The sequence below is a fragment of the Gymnoscopelus microlampas genome (genome assembly GCF_963454915.1).
Source record: "Gymnoscopelus microlampas genome assembly, chromosome: 16".
NCBI classification, from domain to species: domain Eukaryota; kingdom Metazoa; phylum Chordata; class Actinopteri; order Myctophiformes; family Myctophidae; genus Gymnoscopelus; species Gymnoscopelus microlampas.
The window spans coordinates 37,288,968-37,307,889 of record NC_139953.1 but is presented as its reverse complement, the minus strand read 5'-3'; the positions used below and the strand labels follow the sequence as shown (position 1 = coordinate 37,307,889).

Sequence of the window (18,922 nt, the reverse complement as noted above, 5' to 3'; positions counted from 1 at the left end):
ATCCTCAGCGTTAACCACTTGTGAACCTTATATACTTCATTGACCTGGGTCAAATCTCTTCACTAAAATAGCCAATCCGCAAGCTCACAACGCGACGCCTTGTGAGCTTGTGTGTCTGCTATGCAGATCAGCTATTTTGCTAGCCCTGAAACATGACTGTCATACCATGACAGTCATGGAACCGAAAGCTCCTGGTTTAGAGTGGTGTTCGATTTTTCTTACATTTACAACTCTCACATGTAGATAAACGTTCAGATTTCAAATATAAAGTGCTTACCCGTGAGCCACGGATGTTACACGTTGATAAGACCCGCGATAAGTACCCGTATCGCCCGTTTTATTCAATAAAAAGCATTTTAATCCGATCGCCGGCTATTTTCTTTTTTTTTGTTGTAATGTATCAGAGTGCAATACACCTCCCAACCATTATTGTCGCATGGTTGAAAGCATCTGAGAACATTTGGAGAAAATGGCCGGCGATCGGATTAAAATGCTTTTTATTGAACAGTACGGGAGATACGGGTACTTATCGCGGGTTGTATCAACTTGTAACATCCGTGGCTCGTGGGTAAGCACTTTATATTTGAAATCTGAACGTTTATCTACATGTGAGAGTTGTAAATCGAAAACCACTCTAAACCAGGAACTTTCGATTCCGTGACGCTGGTGACAGACGAGGGTCATGTGAACCATGGCTACTATTTAGCGAGCTTGTAGACTTGCCATTTCTTTTGCAAACGTTCGCCTATTTTCGCTGAATGTTCGCCTATCATAACATGCCCAGAATGCTAGCGTTTATGTGGTTTCATTGAACTCGGTAGAGTGTAAAAATGTGACCCAAATGGACCCAAATGTTTTTACACCGAGGATTTTACTGTGCGCGTCTATAAATACATTGAAAACACGTATTTTTTTCGCCTACCCCCCCTCTCCCCCTCCTCTTCGGCTGTAATGGTAATACCTACTCTAGGGCAGCGTTTTTGAAAGGCGATCTGTCAGCGGCAGTAGGGGTATAAGATTAACAGAGGGGGGGAAAAAAAGCTGAAGTGCCATGGCGTCACACCCCAGACTGGCGAAATAATTATCATGTACTTTGGCCACAGGAAGGGATATGTCAAGCTGTCATAAGAGGTCACCGTGAGTCCCCCCTTTTTTTCTCTCTCTCTCTCTCTCTCTCTCTCTCTCTCTCTCTCTCTCTCTCTCTCTCTCTCCTTCATCCTGAGTGTCGTGCGGCCGCCAAACAGTGAGAGCAGCTGGACGCAGTTCAAGAAACGCTAAGAAGCTCGGCTTAGAGGGGGGAAAAAGGGAAATAAACCAATATCTTAGAAAAAAATATTAGAAATACACTTTTTTTTCTCCCCCATTTTCCCGCCCCTCTTTTCATTCATGTGTGTATGTGTGTGTCTGCGTTAGATAACGCCGTCTTTGTTTCATCCCCTGTTCCTCGGCCCCAGTTGTGTGTGCAGCGATTGAGACATTTTTAACCCTTTAAGACTGGGAACGCATCTGTGACATTTTTTTGATTTGAGAAAAAAAAAGCATTATTTTACACTTTGGGCTATTCAAAAATAGCAGATCTACAAGCTCAAGCTTGTAGATCTGCTATTTTTGAAAAATCTTGGAAATGTGTGCACATCTTTGAATATATATTATTCTAAAGCGAACATTTGTTACTCAAATCTTTGCTTCTCGGGGGTCCCTGGAACAAAATATTTTGAGATGGGGGTCCGCGGCCAAATACATATAATTTTGGGGGTCCTTGACATGAAAAAGTTTGAGAACCACTATTATAGAAATATACGTTTTTTTTTTAAACTGTTCCCCAAAAGAACAGAATCCCCAAAAGAAAAGATTTGAGCTAAAATGTTTGCTTTAAAAAATATATGCATTCAAAGATTTTCACACATTTTCACGATTTTTGAAAAATAGCCGAAGAAATATAAAGTCGCCATGATGCAGGCACGGTTTGACTGCCTCTATTCTGGTGCTTTTTTGGGGGTGCCCTCGGTGCTTTGGCTCTGTCTGTCTCCTCTCTGTTCTCTTCTGTGCATAAAAAAAAAAAAAATCGCTGACTGCAGCTAGTTTCCCTCTGAATAAAAAGTGCTTGACCGCTGGGAAAAGGGGGAAATTACAGACGCTGGTTCTCTGGGCACAGCCTTGCTGGAGGAGCCGGGCTGGAATGTAAGACTCGCCGTTCTCTCCTCCTCCCTCCCTCCCTCCCTCCCCTCTCTGCTTAACCTCAACCCCGGGCTCCTTCTAAGGCTGACTAATTTCTCAGTGTCGGTAAATGAGGTGGCAGTCATGTCTAGCTGCTTAGCTTTTTATTTTTCTTTTTTTTCTAAGCCGTGCCCATGCCAAGAACACAAGGCCATTAGTCCACCTTTATCCGCACGCCCGGTGTAAGAGAGGAGCAACGAAAACAGGGGGCTTTCTTTTAACCCATTGAGACCTGAAGCTGATTCTACATGTCTCCTAAATCTCGAACAGTTTTCTGAAAAAAAGTATGTTCTATATCAGTGATGCTCAAATCTTTTTTCATGTCAAGGACCCCCAAAATTGATATGTATTTGGCCACGGACCCCCATCAAAATATGTTGTTCCAGGGACCCCCAAAAGCAAAGATTTGAGTTAAAAATGTTCACTTTTAAAAATATATATATTCAAAGATTTGCACACATTTTCACGATTTTCAAAAATAGCCCAAAGTGTAAAATAATGCTTTTTAGCTCAAATCTCTAAAAAATGGCACAGTTCCAGGTCTTAAAGGGTGTTAACACAGCAGGCAGCCCAGTTTGTGAGGATAATGCCGTTTATCCGTACAAATGTAATACAAAAGTTGGCCCTATAGCAAAGGCCGCGGTGTCAAGTCAGGGCAAGCGGTGCGGATTATCAAGGGGTTTCGTACGTACACCGTGCCTTTTCTATGTTTGCGCGTCAGCATGGATTGTGTCATTTACCGCGTCAGTCATTTTGTCAGCTATAAGTGGGCTACCGTGTGAGGAAGGGAAGGGAAGGGATGCCAGGCTAGCAATTACATAGCCATGATGATATAAAAGAACAAGACCGTCTTTTTAATTGGCTCACGCAGGTATTTTGAACTCTCAGGGGACGTGCTGCTGTAGGGAAATCAAGAGTAAGAACCTATCACTCACATATCACACCATATTTAACTATTAGTTTGGCTCGTCTCCGGGTATTTTGTTTGAGGAATTGCCAAACGTGTGTGCGTGTGTGTGTGTGTGCCGTGTGTGCGCGGTGTGTGTGTGTGTGTGTGTGTGTGTGCGTGTGTGTGTGTGTGTGTGTGTGTGTGTTGTGTGTGTGTGGCGAGTGCGTGCGGTGTGTGCGTGTGTGTGTGTGTGTGTGTGTGTGTGTGTGTGTGTGTGTGTGTGTGTGTTGCGCCTGCCTGCTGGGGAAGGAATGCCGGGCTCTGGGGAAAGGCTGTGTTGTGCATGTCACTCACTCTCACCATCAGCGGTGTGGGGAGAGAAAGGACAGTGGGCTAGCATTGGATACTTTTCGCTCCGCCATGTCATGGCAGCCCCGTTTGATTCTCCGAAAGCCTAATTTGCCGGCTTGCTGCTTCTGTAAACATTTCCGGATGCCAAACCCAGTCAGACACGTTGATAAACACAGGGCTGTCACTGAAATACGTGGAAAATAAACCTATACACGTATCGGGCATGCAAACTCTTTAAGTTCTCTTTGTGTTGACTTTTACGATGCCCGCCCCCGTTTTTTTTTTTTTAGGTGGCGCCCCGTGCTTGTCCGAAAAAAAAAAAAGATTCATATAAGGTCAGAGAGCAGCGTCTGATACAATGTTATCCCAGGGGCCGCTTATCTGTGAAGAATTCTGTTTGTTTGGATGTGATTTTAGTGTAACTGTCTCTCACTTGGATGGCGATGCGGATAAATTGCTCGCAGAGTGAAAGCTCTGGGGCAGAATAACCGCTCTTAAAAACTTTAAGACCGGGAACGCATCGGTCTGTGGCATTTTTTAGATTCCTTTGGCTATTTCAAAAATAGCAGATAGCAGATCTACAAGCTCATTGCGAGCTTGTAGATCTGCTATTTTTTTGAAAGATCGTGAAAATCTTTTGCAAATCTTTGAATATATATATATATTTTTAACTCAAATCTTTGCTTCTGGAGGATTCTACCAAAATGTCTTCTAAATCCTAACAGTTTTTTTGAAAAAAACGTATGTTTCTATACTATCAGTGGTTCTCAAACTTTTGTTCATGTCAAGGACCCCCAAAATACGTATTTGGCCGCGGACTCGCATCTCAAAATATGTTGTTCCAGGGACCCCCAGAAGCACAGATCGGAGTTAAAACTGTTCGCTTTAAAACATATATACTAAAAGATTTGCACCAATTTTCACGATTTTTCTAAAAAATAGCAGATCTACAAGCTCATAGCGCGGCACTCGGTGCCGCGCTATAGAGCTTGTATATCTGCTATTTTTGGATAGCCCAAAGAAATCTAAAAAAAAACCCGACACAGATGCGTACCCCGGGATTGAATGGGTTAACGCATTTAAAATCTAGGAATTTAGTGTGTTTTTTGTGAGCGGGCACGGTATCGAGCTCAAGGACGCGTTATTAAATTATATCACAGGTGCGAGGTTAGCCGATGGACACGGATTGTTGTGTTTTTGTGTGGGCAGTGCCTTATCTAATTATGTGAGGGCACTGCCATCTCGCCAAGCTCCTTCTATGCTAATGTTCCATTTATCTGTCTAAACAATGAAAAAAGTTTTCATTGTTTAGAGTTTAGACAGATGAACAGATTAAAGTATACCTACAGAACATCTTTTTCTATGTTTTAAAGAACAAATACCATGACATTTTAATACTTTATTAGTTTTAATACTTAACTACTTTTAATATTAAAGGAGCATTTCACCCCTGGAGGAACTTACAGTCACTCAATGTTAATAATATTTGTAGTAGATAACAGTAGCACAATTTGAAATTTGCAACCTATGGCCAGAAAAATATAGAAGTCTGTGTGTTTGACTGGGTTTGACTGGACTGCTGCATTACTACAGTGACCATAATGCTTTGGGGCACTGCCCCTCCTTGTGGGGAGGGAGGCTGCGTGGGGGTGTGGTCTACATTGTAGTCAGGAAATAAGGTGAGATAAAGAGACTATGAGTCAAATGACTCATAGTCTCTGAGGATATGGATACAAATCTAAAAAATACAGTAAAACACACAAAAACACACCAGGATCATGTTTATGGGTCCTAGACCTAGACAAAAATAGGGATTTGATGCAAATCGCCGAAATGTCCCTTTAATGTTAAACTATATAGTGGGCCCCGGCCAACAGTGTTGAGAATCACTGTAGCATCTAGTGCAGGGGTCTTCAATGTTTGTATGTCCAAGGACCCCCTAGCTGAGAGAGAGATGAAGCAGGGACCCCCTCTATATTGTATACATTTTTTTTTGCAGATTAAGCTTCTTTTTCTTTCTTTTTTTCGCAGCGTGAGGCGTTGTGAGCTTGTAGATCTGCTATTTTTTGGCTAAAGTTCTCCTTAGAATAGCTATAGGGTTCAAGTGGTTAATGTAAAATACATATCCTATCACACAAAGATTTGCCGGCCCCCCTGTAGTAACTCTGAGGACGTCCCTAGGGGTCCCGGACCCCCTGTTGAAGACCCCCTGAATCTAGTGAATGAAACAGTTTGAAACCGTACTTGTCATTTCTTCTGGGAAAAAAAAACGAGCCGCCCGCGTCCCCCCTCCCGGGGTCCCACCACTGTCTTAACCCTTTAAGACCTGAGGCTGATTCTATACAAAAAGTGTCTTCTAAATCCTAACTGTTTTTTTTTTTAAAAACGTATGTTTCTATATCAGTGGTTCTCAAACTTTTTCATGTTAAGGACCCCCAAAATGATATGTATTTGGCCGCAGACCCCCATCTCAAAATATGTTGTTCCAGGGACCCCTCCAGAAGCAAAGATTTGAGCTAAAAACGTTCGCTTTAAAAGAATATAAACATATTAATTTGCACACATTTTCTCGATTTTTCAAAAAATAGCAGATATACAAGCTCGTAGCGCGGCACTCGGTGCCGCGCTACGAGCTTGTATATCTGCTATTTTTGAATAGCCCAAAGTGTAAAATAATGCTTTTTACAGTAGCTCAAATCAAAAAGTGACACAGATGCGTGCGTTCCAGGTCTTAATGGGTTAATCTAGGCCAATGGGTTCTCTCTGGTCCACCAATGAGTGACAGTCGCGGTGGGAGATCCGCCCCGCCGGTCTCAGCTGGGCATAAATTCCCCCTCCACACACACACACACACACACACACACACACACACACACACACACACACACACACACACACACACACACACACACACACACACACACACACACACACACACCGGCCACCCGGCACAGCAGACGATTCTCTCTCTCTCTTCGTAAAAACCCAAAGGCAAACAAGACACTGGCTGCCTTATCGGAATGTTTAAACAGTGACTCTCTCGCATGGCGGGAGAAAGCAGCGAGGGCCTCTTAACCCATTCCATCCCGGAACGCATCCCTGTGTCATTTTTGAGTGGTGCCAACCACCCCTATATCTGGCTTTGTCCGTGTGTCCGTCCGTATGTATGTATGTCCAATAAACAAACATTGATGACAACATCAATACGATACGGGGCTCATCAAAGGCACCACTCTCTTCACACAGGGTGTTATTTTTTAGATTTGAGCTATATAACCATTATTTTATACTTTGGGGAATTCAAAAATAGCAGATCTACAAGCTCAGAGAGTGCCACGCTATACGAGGTTGTAGCTCTGCTATTTTTTGAAAAATCCTCCTGAACATTTAAAATCTTTGAATACATTTTTTTTTTTTTGAAACAACATTTTTAACTCAAATCTTTGCTTCTGCTGGGGGTCCCTGGAACGACATATTTTGATGGGGATTGGATTGGTGGCCAAAAACGTAATTTTGGCGGGTCCTTGACAAGAAAAGGTTTGAGCACCACTGATATAGCAACAATAGTTTTTCAGAAAAATGAAGACATTTGTTGATATTAGTTACAGTTACAAATATTCACTTTAAACATATATATATATTCAAAGATTTGCACAAATGTTCACGATTTTTCCCAAAAATAGCAGATCTACAAGCTCGTAGCGCGGCACTCGGTGCCGCGCTACGAGCTTGTAGATCTGCTATTTTTTTGAATAGCCAAAGAAATAAAAAAAAATGACAGAGATTCGTTCCCGGGTTGAAGGGGTTAAACAGCGTCTGGCCAATCTTTAACCCTGCTGAGGGAGGGTCTTTCCCCCCGTGCCGTGTCATTATCAACACGGGGCCGTGGCCGATCGGCACGGGAATATTTGCCTAAACAATATCCTGGAGATCACCACAAGATATGATGGGGTTTACTGCAGTGCTCGTTGAACTCACTATCACGGATAAGGACTGCACAGAACAGCGGAAACTATGCTGAGCAAGAGACTTGCAGACTTGTGCAGTGCAAAAAAAAAAAGAAAAGAGAAACCCTGCAGTGTAAAAAAAAAAAAAAAATCACGGACTATCACAGGGTCCAATTTTAACACATTAATACCGGGAACGCATCTGTGTAATTTTTTACGATTTCTTTAGCTATTCAAAAATAGCAGATAATACAAGCTCATGAGCTTGTAGATCTGCTTTTTTTTCTTTCTTTTTTTTTACTCAAATCTTGGCTTTTGGGTGGTCCCTGGAAGAACATATTTTGATAGAGGTCCGTGAGGGGTGGGGGTGGGAGTGGGGGGGTTCCGTGGGCCAAATACATATCATTTTGGGGGCTCCTTGACATGAAAAAAGTTTGAGAACCACTGATATTATAGCAACATAAGTTCTTTCAAAAAACTGTTTTAGCTTTAGAAGATTTAGATTTGCACAAAGTTTCATGGTTTTTCAAAAATAGCAGATCTACAAGCCGAGTGCCGCGCTACAAGCTTGTAGATCTGCTATTTTTGAATAGCCAAAGTATAAAATAATGACTTAAGTGGTTACACAGGTGCGTTCCAGGTTTGAACGAGTTAATACGCTCTCCGAGTTAAATTAGCACTCCGGATTTTATCCGGTGTGCCGTGCCGCGCCGTTTCGGCGGGGTCACCGCACACCTCTTGAAGCCCCCTGTTTTCAATTACCATCCCTCACAGGTAAAGTAATAGGCCTTCTATATGAAGATAAAAATCATGCCGTTTTTTTCCTCCACCGGCTTGAAATCAAAGGTCCGGTTTCACGAGGGCCGTTTTGCGAAAAGCAGGTAAATGGAGAATGACAAGGCTTTCATGTCGCTGAAATGGGGATACCCCCATCAGCCACCCCCCCCCCCCCCCCCTTCATGCCTCTGTGAAGGTGTTAAAATGAGGAAACCTAGCTTCTTTTAACCCATTGAGACCTGAAGCCGATTCTACATGTCTCTTAAATCTCAACAGTAATCTTAAAAACGTATGTTTCTATATCAGTGGTTCTCAAACTTTTTCATGTCAAGGACCCCCAAAATTATATGTATTTGGCCGCCGACCCCCATCAAAATATTTTGTTCCAGGGACCCCCCAGAAGCAAAGATTTGAGTTAAAAATGTTCTCTTTAGAAATATATATATTCAAAGATTTGCACACATTTTCAAGATTTTTCAAAAATAGCAGATCTACAAGTTCGTAGCGTGGCACTCGGTGCCGCGCTATGAGCTTGTATATCTGCTATTTTTGAATAGCCCAAAGTGTAAAATAATGCTTTTTAGCTCAAATCTAAAAATGACACAGTTCCAGGTCTCAATGGGCTAAGCCGTAAAAAAAGAAAATGAGAAAAAAAAAGGAGCCTATTTTGAATCCCTATAGGAAAGAAAAGGGAGAGTACTCGTGTAACAGAATCGAAACACGGCACAGGACGAAAATCATTGCCTATTTCCCACTGAGAGGCTCATGAAAAATGCATTTATTTATTTTTTTCGGGGGATAATTTGATAGTTTGCATGCAGAGCTATTCACAGACATAGCCCTATAGATTCCGTGCAGATTGTATAACAAAATGGCGTGGCCTAGATAGCAATTTTTCCACCAGCCTTATAGCTCAGATTTCCACAAACAACGGGTCACTGTGGATTAGCCCGACTTCAAGTGTTGAGGGCCAAAGAGAAGAAAAAAAAGAGAGAGAGAGAGAGAGACGCCAGACCCTAAAATAGACATTTCCCTATTCTCTAATACTTAACCCATTAAGACCTGGAACTATGTCATTTTTAGATTTGAGCTAAACAGCATTATTTTACACTTTGGGCTATTCAAAAATAGCAGATATACAAGCTCATAGCGCGGCACCGAGTGCCGCGCTACGAGCTTGTATATCTGCTATTTTTGAAAAATCGTGAAAATGTGTGCAAATCTTTGAATATGTATATCTTTAAAGCGAACATTTTTAACTCAAATATTTGCTTCTGGGGGTCTCTGGAACAAGATATTTTGATGGGGGTCCGCGGCCAAATACATATAGTTTTGGGGGTCCTTGACATGAAAAAGATTGAGCACCACTGATATAAAAACACACGTTTTTCATAAAACTGTTGAGATTTAGGAGACATGTAGAATCGGCTTCAGGTCTCAATGGGCTAATACTTAAAAAGTGATTTGGCACCATGGCATGTGGTTCACAAAGTTGTTCCAGAGAAGAACCTTTGTTTGTTACGCTGATGCTTGCTTGGACATCCGAGATTGTTTCCCGTCATTGTACTCATTGAATTGATCGCCGAACCACAGTGAACCTGGTGTCCCTATTTTGGGCATGTCGTAATAGGCCGGACATTCTCAAAAATAGCCTATAGGCTTAAAGGTTTGGTTTATTGCTTGTATGCTGGTGTTGCGCAGCGACAATAGCAGATGTACAAGCTCACAACGTGTGTCATGGAGCGCTGCGTTGTGGGCTTGTAGATCGGCTATTTTCCTTGTACGACGGTGTCACACGCATGAGGTCCACATTTTTTATTTGCTGTTGTCCGGACCCACTGTGCCCGTGGAATTGTAGGTCATTTCTAATTTTAAATACTTTTACTCCACTACATCTCAGAGGCTAATATTGTACTTTTACTCCACTACAATTATTTGAAAACTTTAGATACTACTGTAGTTACTTTGCAGATATACATTTTTATATTATAAAACATACATTAACCACCTCAGCCCTATCTTATACATAGGCTGTTTGAAAATAGCAGATCTACAAGCTCACAACGCGTCGCATCGCGACGCGTTGTGAGCTTGTAGATCTGCTATTTTCAAACATTTTTGTACTTTTACTTTTGATACTTTAAGTACATTTTGATACCAATACTTTTGTACTTTTACTCAAGCAAACGTTGAATTCCGAAATATTAAGCATTTCTGCAATGCAGTAAAGATACTTTTACTTAAGTAAGAAATGTGAATACTTTTTCCCACCACTGGTATACAGTAGTAGTCACGACAGGTCACCTATTAGGGTGAGGTTAAAAGGCCTTGTACTGTATACAGTACAATCCTCCATTTCTTTTAAGAACTTCAGTGATTCATCCGAAAGGTCTCTACTTAGCTCACCCCCCCCGCTGTCCAACAGTTCCTTTAAAACGTCGAAAGCTGTCGTAAGCAACCAGCTAGACTGCTTTACTAATGCGAGCAGTTGTTTATTTTCCCAGGGGAAAAAGTTTCGCTGTAATATTTTTGATCCGCTTTGAACTCTTGTCAGATGAGCCAGCTGACGAGCCCTTAGGGGCCCCGCGTTGCACCAGATAGCAGCTGCTTTTTTTGGAGATGTGAACGCCAGCGTATACAGTAGTAGTCATATGTCCCATCACGCCCTTATTTCGTGAGCCAAATAACTCCCGTTTCGACTCATTATTTATGTGTCTCTCTCTGTGTCTTTCTTCTTCTTCTCTCCCTAAAAATCTCTGTATATATAGCGTGCGGCCCGCGGCTTCTACAAGTCCTCGTCCCAGGACCTCCAGTGCTCCCGGTGTCCGGCGCACAGCTTCAACGACCGCGAGGGCTCCTGGCGCTGCGACTGCGAGGACGGCTACTATCGAGCGCCCTCTGACCCGCCATCTGTGGCCTGCACGAGTAAGTAGATGCACGCCTGTCGTGAGGCGAAACGCTTAAACAGGAACGTGCCCTCACACGGCACCCTGCTAGCCCCCACACCCCACATAATTTCGACCTGGAGTGGAAGAGTCTAAAAATAAAAACCTCGGGATTAGTCGTAACTTCCCCCCAGCGTGTCTTCGTAATTATGTGCACCAGGCCTTGCGTGGTCTGTTCTTCGTCGCTAATGACGAGTGGAGCTATTTGCCATTTCCCCGTTCGAAGGACAGGCGCAATTATGGTCGACAGAAGGCCCGGGCCGAGGCGGGGCAACCCCTGTGTCACTGTGGCATTTGGTCCTGCACGGCTGGAATGGCGGGCTGTGGTGACAGCCAGCCATCGAGGACGGGCCTGTGTAAACAAGGCTTTGTGTAAACTTCTTTGTGTTTGTCTCTGTGTGTGTATGACTGCTGGACAACTTTTTTTAACCAGGGAACGGTAACAGAAACATACTATCCCGCCTTTGAAGTTTTCGTTACCACACATTCTCCATTTTGAGTTGCACGGGGAGTGGAGCCTTTTTGCTCCGGGCCACACACACACACACACACACAAGACTGCAAGAGTTGTAAACACAATTTCTGTTGCTGTTTCTTTTTTCGGCGGTAATTGCCTGATAATGTATCGCACGGGGTCACCCACCTCATGGGCATGGCCACGAAACTCAGGGCTGTGAGAATTTAGGGTTTAATAGATTTTTAAACAAAACAAATAAAAGCAAAAGAGAGACCGGATAAAATAGTGACTCAGATCGGCGTTAGTCTGATAGCGGGATGGAATCACGTTGGGTCACCACTTAACTCTTTAAGACCGGGAACGCATCTGTGTCATTTTTTTATTTGAGCTGAAAAGCATTATTTTACACTTTGGCTATTCAAAAATAGCAGATATACAAGCTCGTAGCGCGGCACCGAGTGCCGCGCTACGAGCTTGTAGATCTGCTATTTTTGAAAAATCGTGAAAATGTGTGCAAATATTTGAATATATATTGTTTAAAGCGAACATTTTTAACTTTATTCTTTGCTTCTGGGGGGTTCCTGGAACAACATATTTAGAGATGGGGGTCGGCGGCCTAATACATATCATTTTGGGTGGTCCTTGACATGAAAACGTTTGAGCACCACTGATATAGAAACATACGTTTTTTTTCCTTCAGAATACTGTTGGGATTTAGAAGACATTTTGTAGAATCGGCTTCAGGTCTTAATGGGTTAAAAACACACGTTCAAATGTTCTTTCTCGAACGCTCGCCGTGCACAACCAAAATCCTCAGCGTTAATGTATCTCTGAGAGTCGAGGTCTGTTCTTATATGCCCTCGGATTTATCCCATTAAGACCTGGAACTGTGTCATTTTTAGATTTGAGCTAAAAAGCATTATTTTACACTTTGGGCTATTCAAAAATAGCAGATCTACAAGCTCATAGCGCGGCACCGAGTGCCGCGCTATGAGCTTGTAGATCTGCTATTTTTGAAAATTAGTGAAAATGTGTGCAAATCTTTGAATATATATATTTTTAAAGCGAACATTTTTAACTCTATTCTTTGCTTCTGGGGGGTCCCTGGAACAAAATATTTTGATGGGGGTCGGCGGCCAAATACATATCATTTTGGGGGTCCTTGACATGAAAAAGATTGAGCACCACTGATATAGAAACATACGTTTTTCAGAAAACTGTTGAGATTTAGGAGACATGTAGAATCGGCTTCAGGTCTCAATGGGTTAAATTGGCACTGAGGATTTTTGCACAGCGGAGTGTTGTCTCGTCAACAGGGCCTGGCCCCACGTCGTGGGAGCCTCCCTTCTTCTCCCACACAAGCAGACAAAGTAGGCTAACTCACAGCGGTGCTGAAGCTCTGTGAGAATACGAGATCAATTGGGTGTGTGTGTGTGTGCGTTCGTTCGTGTTTGTACACGTGCGCACGCACGTGTTTGCGTGTGCAAAAAAAAGAAAAGAAAAGGAAGAAAGAAAGAGAGCAAAAATGGGGAGATGCCAAGCAAGCATGGTAATTTATAGCGTATGGAAGTTGACTGCCGTATATACGTGTTTACTCTAGAGGAGTGAAACTTCTGTGTGTATGTGCGAGGTGGAAATAGAAGTCACCTGGGATACGCTCTGTGCTGCAAAAGCTGCCACTGGGCCTCGGGCCGATTTAACCCATTAAGACCCGGAACGCATCTGTGTCACTTTTTGATTTGAGCTAAAAAAAGCATCATTTTACAGTTTGGCTACTCAAAAATAGCAGATCTATAAGCTCGTAGCGCGGCACCGAGTGCCGCGCTACGAGCTTGTAGAGCTGCTATTTTTGAGAAATCGTGAAAATGTGTGCAAATCTTGGAATATTTATTGTTTTAAGGCGAAACATTTTTAACTCAAATCTTTGCTTCTGGGGGGTCCCTGGAACAAAATGTTTTGAGATGGGGGTCCGCGGTCAAATACATATCATTTTGAGGGTCCTTGACATGAAAAAGTTTTAGAACCACTGATATAGAAACATACGTTTTTCAGAAAACTGTTGGGATTTAGAGGACATTTGTATAGATCGACTTCAGGTCTTAATGGGTTAATGGTGTAAAGGTTATACAACAATGATATCTCTGTTGGCAATGGCTGCCTGTAAAGCATTGTGTTTAACCATAGTGCATGTTCTGGGCAACAGGCATGTCACAATAGGCGAACATTTAGCAAAAAAATAGGTGAACATTTGTCCAAAAAAAGTCGATCTACAACCTCACAATCGCCTATTTTCGGCAAAGAGATCTAGTGTAGAGGGAAACCAGGAGGGGCCAACTACACTACGACACCCCCATGGGGGGGACCCTGGTCGACAGAGTATAGGGGTTTATGTGGTCGATGTTGAATCCACACCAACAGCGGTGTTCCACTTCCGCATTCTGAGAAAGCAGGATGGTTTCAACAAAAATGCTCTTAGTGGAAAACCGCCACCGCTGTTGGTGTGAATTGGGCATACGGCTGTTTTTTTTCTCTCCCCCTGCCTCTGTTCCTACCTGCCGCAACGTGTGTGTGTGTGTGTGTGTGTGTGTGTGTGTGCGCGTGCGCGCACTCGTGCGTGTGTGCGTGTGGTAGGTAGCAGGTGTTTGTTTTCAACAATAAAATAACCAATTTCTCAGTTTAGTGTCCTTGTGGAGCAATACATTTCCTTGGGGGGCGGTAGAAAAATAGAGGAAATACATGATGAATGAACCCAAGTCTTCCAAAATCAAACGTGGGACTATTTATTAAAAACAATCTGTGAGATAGAAGAAGGCTCCAGACACAGTAACTTTGACTTAACCCATTAAGACCTGGAACGCATCTGTGTCACTTTTTGATTTGAGCTAAAAAAGCATTATTTTACACTTTGGCTATTCAAAAATAGCAGATCTACAAGCTCATAGCGCGGCACCGAGTGCCACGCTATGAGCTTGTAGATCTGCTATTTTTGAAAAATCGTGAAAATGTGTGCAAATCTTTGAATATGTATATTATTTCAAAGCAAATATTAACTCAAATCTTTGCTTCTGGGGGTCCCTGGAACAACATATTTTGAGATGGGGGTCCGCGGCCAAATTCATATCGTTTTGGGGGTCCTTGACATGAAAAAGTTTGAAAACCACTGATATAGAAACGTACGTTTTTCAGAAAACCGTTAGGATTTAGAAGACATTTTGCAGAATCGGAACCTCAATGGGTTAACCTCAACATTTCCTGTGCTCTCTCTCTCTCACTAACACACTATGATCCATTAAATGCATTAAGGCTGATTCCATCGCTGCACTTTTCAATTGTACCTGCCACATTTTGGGGGGGAAAGGCTAAAATGTTGTGTTAGCATTACTGGAGCGTAATTTAAATCAGCGGGTGCACCTTGCACTCGACTCGCAAACTGTGGCTGCTAGGGCTGTGTGTCCCATGGTTTCTATTAGGAATGCAAGGCATGTTTCGGGAGCTATTTCGGGGAAAACTGCATTTAGAAACGTTTCCCCCCCACCAGTGTCTGTTGAGGAACAACAAACCGCCTAAGTCAAATTTCAAAATAACAAAGCATCCCTCTAGGACATTATCTCCTACTTTTTTCGTAATAACTACTTAACCCAGTTACCTTGCCATGTGACACAGACAAGGATATAATGCAGGTTAAAATAGTATAGAGTCATTTTTTTGGTGACAATGACCACCAGACAAGTTTGTTTCTCCGTGTGTCCTCTGGCTCCGTCCTCTGTTGAGAATCACCTTGGGGAGAAACGAGTGCAACAATCTCCTTGTAGTTGCAGAATGCACGGCTCAATTCATTTTCATTAACCAATATAGCCACTTATGCCCTGTATATACTTTGTTGTACAACAGATAGCGAAAATAGCCCGTCTGCAAGCTCACAACGTGTTTGTGAAAATGTGAAAAAATGCCCAAAATACTGAAGGGACACCAGTGGTTAACCCATTAAGACCTGGAACGCATCTGTGTCATTTTTTTATTTGAGCTAAAAAAAAAGTATTATTTTACACTTTGGCTATTCAAAAATAGCAGATCTACAAGCTCGTAGCGCGACACCGAGTGCCGCGTTACGAGCTTGTAGATCTGCTATTTTAGAAAAAACTTGAAAACTTGTGCAAATCTTTGAATATATATAATATTTTTAAAGCGAACATTTGTAACTCAAATCTTTGCTTCTGGGGGGTCCCTGGAGCAACATATTTTGAGATGGGGTTCAGCGGCCAAATACATATCATACATATCCTTGACATGAAAAAGTTTGAGAACCACTGATATAGAAAAATACGTTTTTTTTTTCAGAATACTGTTGGGATTCAGAAGAGATTTGTAGAATCGGCTTCAGAGGTCTTTTAAGGACCTTGTGCTATTATATGTAAATATCTGTTTTTTACCTTATTTCACCTCCCTGTTCACCCTCATTCGCAGAATTGTTCTGTAGCTTTTTCTACGCATGCATCTCCCTCAATCATTTCCCAGAGTCCCCCCATGTCAGTAAGACCAAACTGGCCGTGATTTGCTCTCTTCCAAGCCCTGATCTATAGCGGGTGTTGAGCTGTAATTGAAAATGAATTTGCACCGGCTGAACAAATAGCGTGATTGACAGATTTTTGAAATGGGTGGGGGGGGGGGGGGGGGGGTCAGATAGCTACCACATCTTAGGCCTTGGCCAAACAGCGCGACAGATCTCTGGCTCACGAGGATTACGGATACGTGTGTGTGTGCGTGTGTGAGTGTGAGTGTGTCAGTGGTGTAAAGTAACTAAGTACGCTTACTCAAGTACTGTACTTAAGTACAAGTTTGAGGTGCTTTTACTTTACTGGAGTATTTCCAATTGTCTATACTTTTACTTCTACTCCACTACAATTATTTGGAAAACGTTAGTTACTAGTTACTTTGCAGATATAAATTATTATATTATAAAACATACATTAACCACTTTAGCCCTATTTTAAGCCTAGGCTATTTTCAAATATTTTAGTACTTTTACTTTTGGTACTTTAAGTACATTTTGATACCAATACTTTTGTACTTTTACTCAAGTCAATTTAGAATTCCGGACTTTTACTAGTAACAGAGTATTTATACAATGCAGTATTGATACTTTTACTTAACTAAGAAATGTGAATACTTTTTCCATCACTGGAGTGTGTGTGTTCGTGCGTGTACTGTATGAGGCCGGAGATTTGAGCCGAAATTAGGATGAAGATGTTACACGGGGACACAAGGGGAGAGATAAGCCCAAATCTGTGCTGAATAAAAGAACACGGGGAAGAAATAAGATTCCATTGTTTGTTGGATATTTGCTCACATCATTTTCATGCAAATCCTGCGAGAGAAAGGGGACATAATATAGTCCTATGTGGGGTGAGCTGCTGGAAGCCTATAGGCACGACGTTGTCTCCAGTGGCGAGAAGAAGAGAGAGAGGGGAGAGAACGCGCAGACTTGGGAGTTGTTGTTGACAGTTTCAGGGAGCGGACATCAATCATGGAACAGCTGTGCGCGGCGGACGGCGCTTGCACGCGGTCTTGAAAAGGGCAGTTGTCAAGCCTGCTCCTCTCCACCCCGACCCCCCCCCCACATCATGTCCCCCCCCCCCCCCCCCCCCGCTCAAATATGCCACCTCAACAAGTTGACATCCTTCAGATGGGTCCCCGTCCGTCCCGCGGCTTGCCTATAGCGGGACGGACGCTTGAAGGGATGTCAGAAAGGGGGCCTTTTCAAAAAATTATACGAGATATCCTTCTCTCTCGAGGCTAGCATTTGCTTTGCTGCCGCCGTCGTCAACGTCTGATTGTTAATGCACGCCGACCCTCGTTGGGTTTGTTTTATTATTTAAAGGGAAAGTCTGCGGCCCACTCGCCTTTTGTATTCTTTGTCTTCTTTGAGGAAGACGGTAGGAAAGTTGACAGGGGTGACAGCACAGGGCAGCGGTTCTCAAACGGTGTGTCGAGGCACGCTGGTGTGCCGCGAGACCAAGCCCAAGGTGTGCACTGGGATTTTAGCCGACGAAGGCCACAGAGGGCGAACCGTCGTTGCTTTTTTGACCGCTCTATTATTACGTTATTTTTGGGAGCATCACGACGGTGTGCGGACCTTCTCCTTTTGTTTGCATTGGGATTTTGTCAAAACCATACGTTATTATCGCACTAGATATACAACTATGCGAAAAGTTGTGAATTATCTTTTAATTCACTGTATCAGTACTTTGTGTGCACTTATTCCCCAACACAGAGGCACATTATGTACCATAAAAATATATGTTTAACCACTTTCAAGCTCATAGCTGGCATCCCTTTTTTTAGACTACATAGACAATAGACGACATTTTTAATTAAAATGTTGCTTTAAAAATAATTGTTATTTATTTATTTTTTTACACATTTTCTAAAATAGGGAAAATAGCTGATCCAGCTATTAACTATTTTAGAACATCTGTGAAAGAATTAAATATGGCTTAAGTGGTTGAACTTTTTATTTGCCATTAGTTACTTACAAATCAATGTTTGCAGAGTGATAAGAGTTGATAACAAAGAGGCTATTTTGTACAGATACTAATACTAGGTGTGCTTTGAGATTGAGATAACGTTTGCAACCACTGGCACATAAGGCAGTGGTTTTCAACCAGTGGTCCTTTGGGGGGTACCAGGGGGTACCAGGGGGTCCCGCGAAATTGGTTAAGATAGCGTCAGAATCATTTTAACCATTAAGCTTTGGCTATTCAAAAATAGCAGATATACATGCTCATAGCGCGGCACCGAGTGCCGCGCTATGAGCATGTAGATCTGCTATTTTTGAAAAACCTCGAAAATGTTTGCATATCTTTTAATGTATTTATTTTAAGAGAACATTTTTAACTAAAATCTTTGCTTCTTGGGGTCCCTGGAACAAAACATTTTCTGATGGGGGTCCGCGGCTGAATGCATATTAATTTAGGGGTCCTTGGCATGAAAAAGGTTGAAAACCACTGGCATAGGGTATGCAGAGCACACAGCTTCAGATAGAGGGGGGGTAGCCAACCTCACGCAGTGTTTTACCAGCGCCACAAAATGAGTGGCGGCGAGGTCAAGGGGTCACAGCGCGTATTTGCAGAGTGCGAATTACCACATGGGTTGATTTGAATACCGCTCACCCCCGACTGCCCCTCTCTCCCCCTTTTCCAATTAGAGCATGGCTAGCTAACAGCCTGTGGAGGACCGAGGCAGTGCCGGAGTACCTCTCAAGGCAGATAAGCGTCTTGATTCTTCTCTCCCCCAAAGCTTTTGGGTTTTACTCGGTTTCTCACACAAACTCTCTCAGTGC

The 18,922-nt window shown here is 42.8% G+C and overlaps 1 protein-coding gene across 1 annotated transcript in view; it reads left to right on the top strand.

The window, feature by feature from the left end:
• Positions 1–18,922, top strand: part of epha7 (eph receptor A7) — a 123,618-nt gene that overhangs the window by 12,140 nt on the left and 92,556 nt on the right. The window contains 2 exon segments of the mRNA XM_084083182.1: positions 10,950–10,957; positions 10,959–11,106. Coding sequence (XP_083939308.1) covers positions 10,950–10,957; positions 10,959–11,106 — 156 coding nt within the window.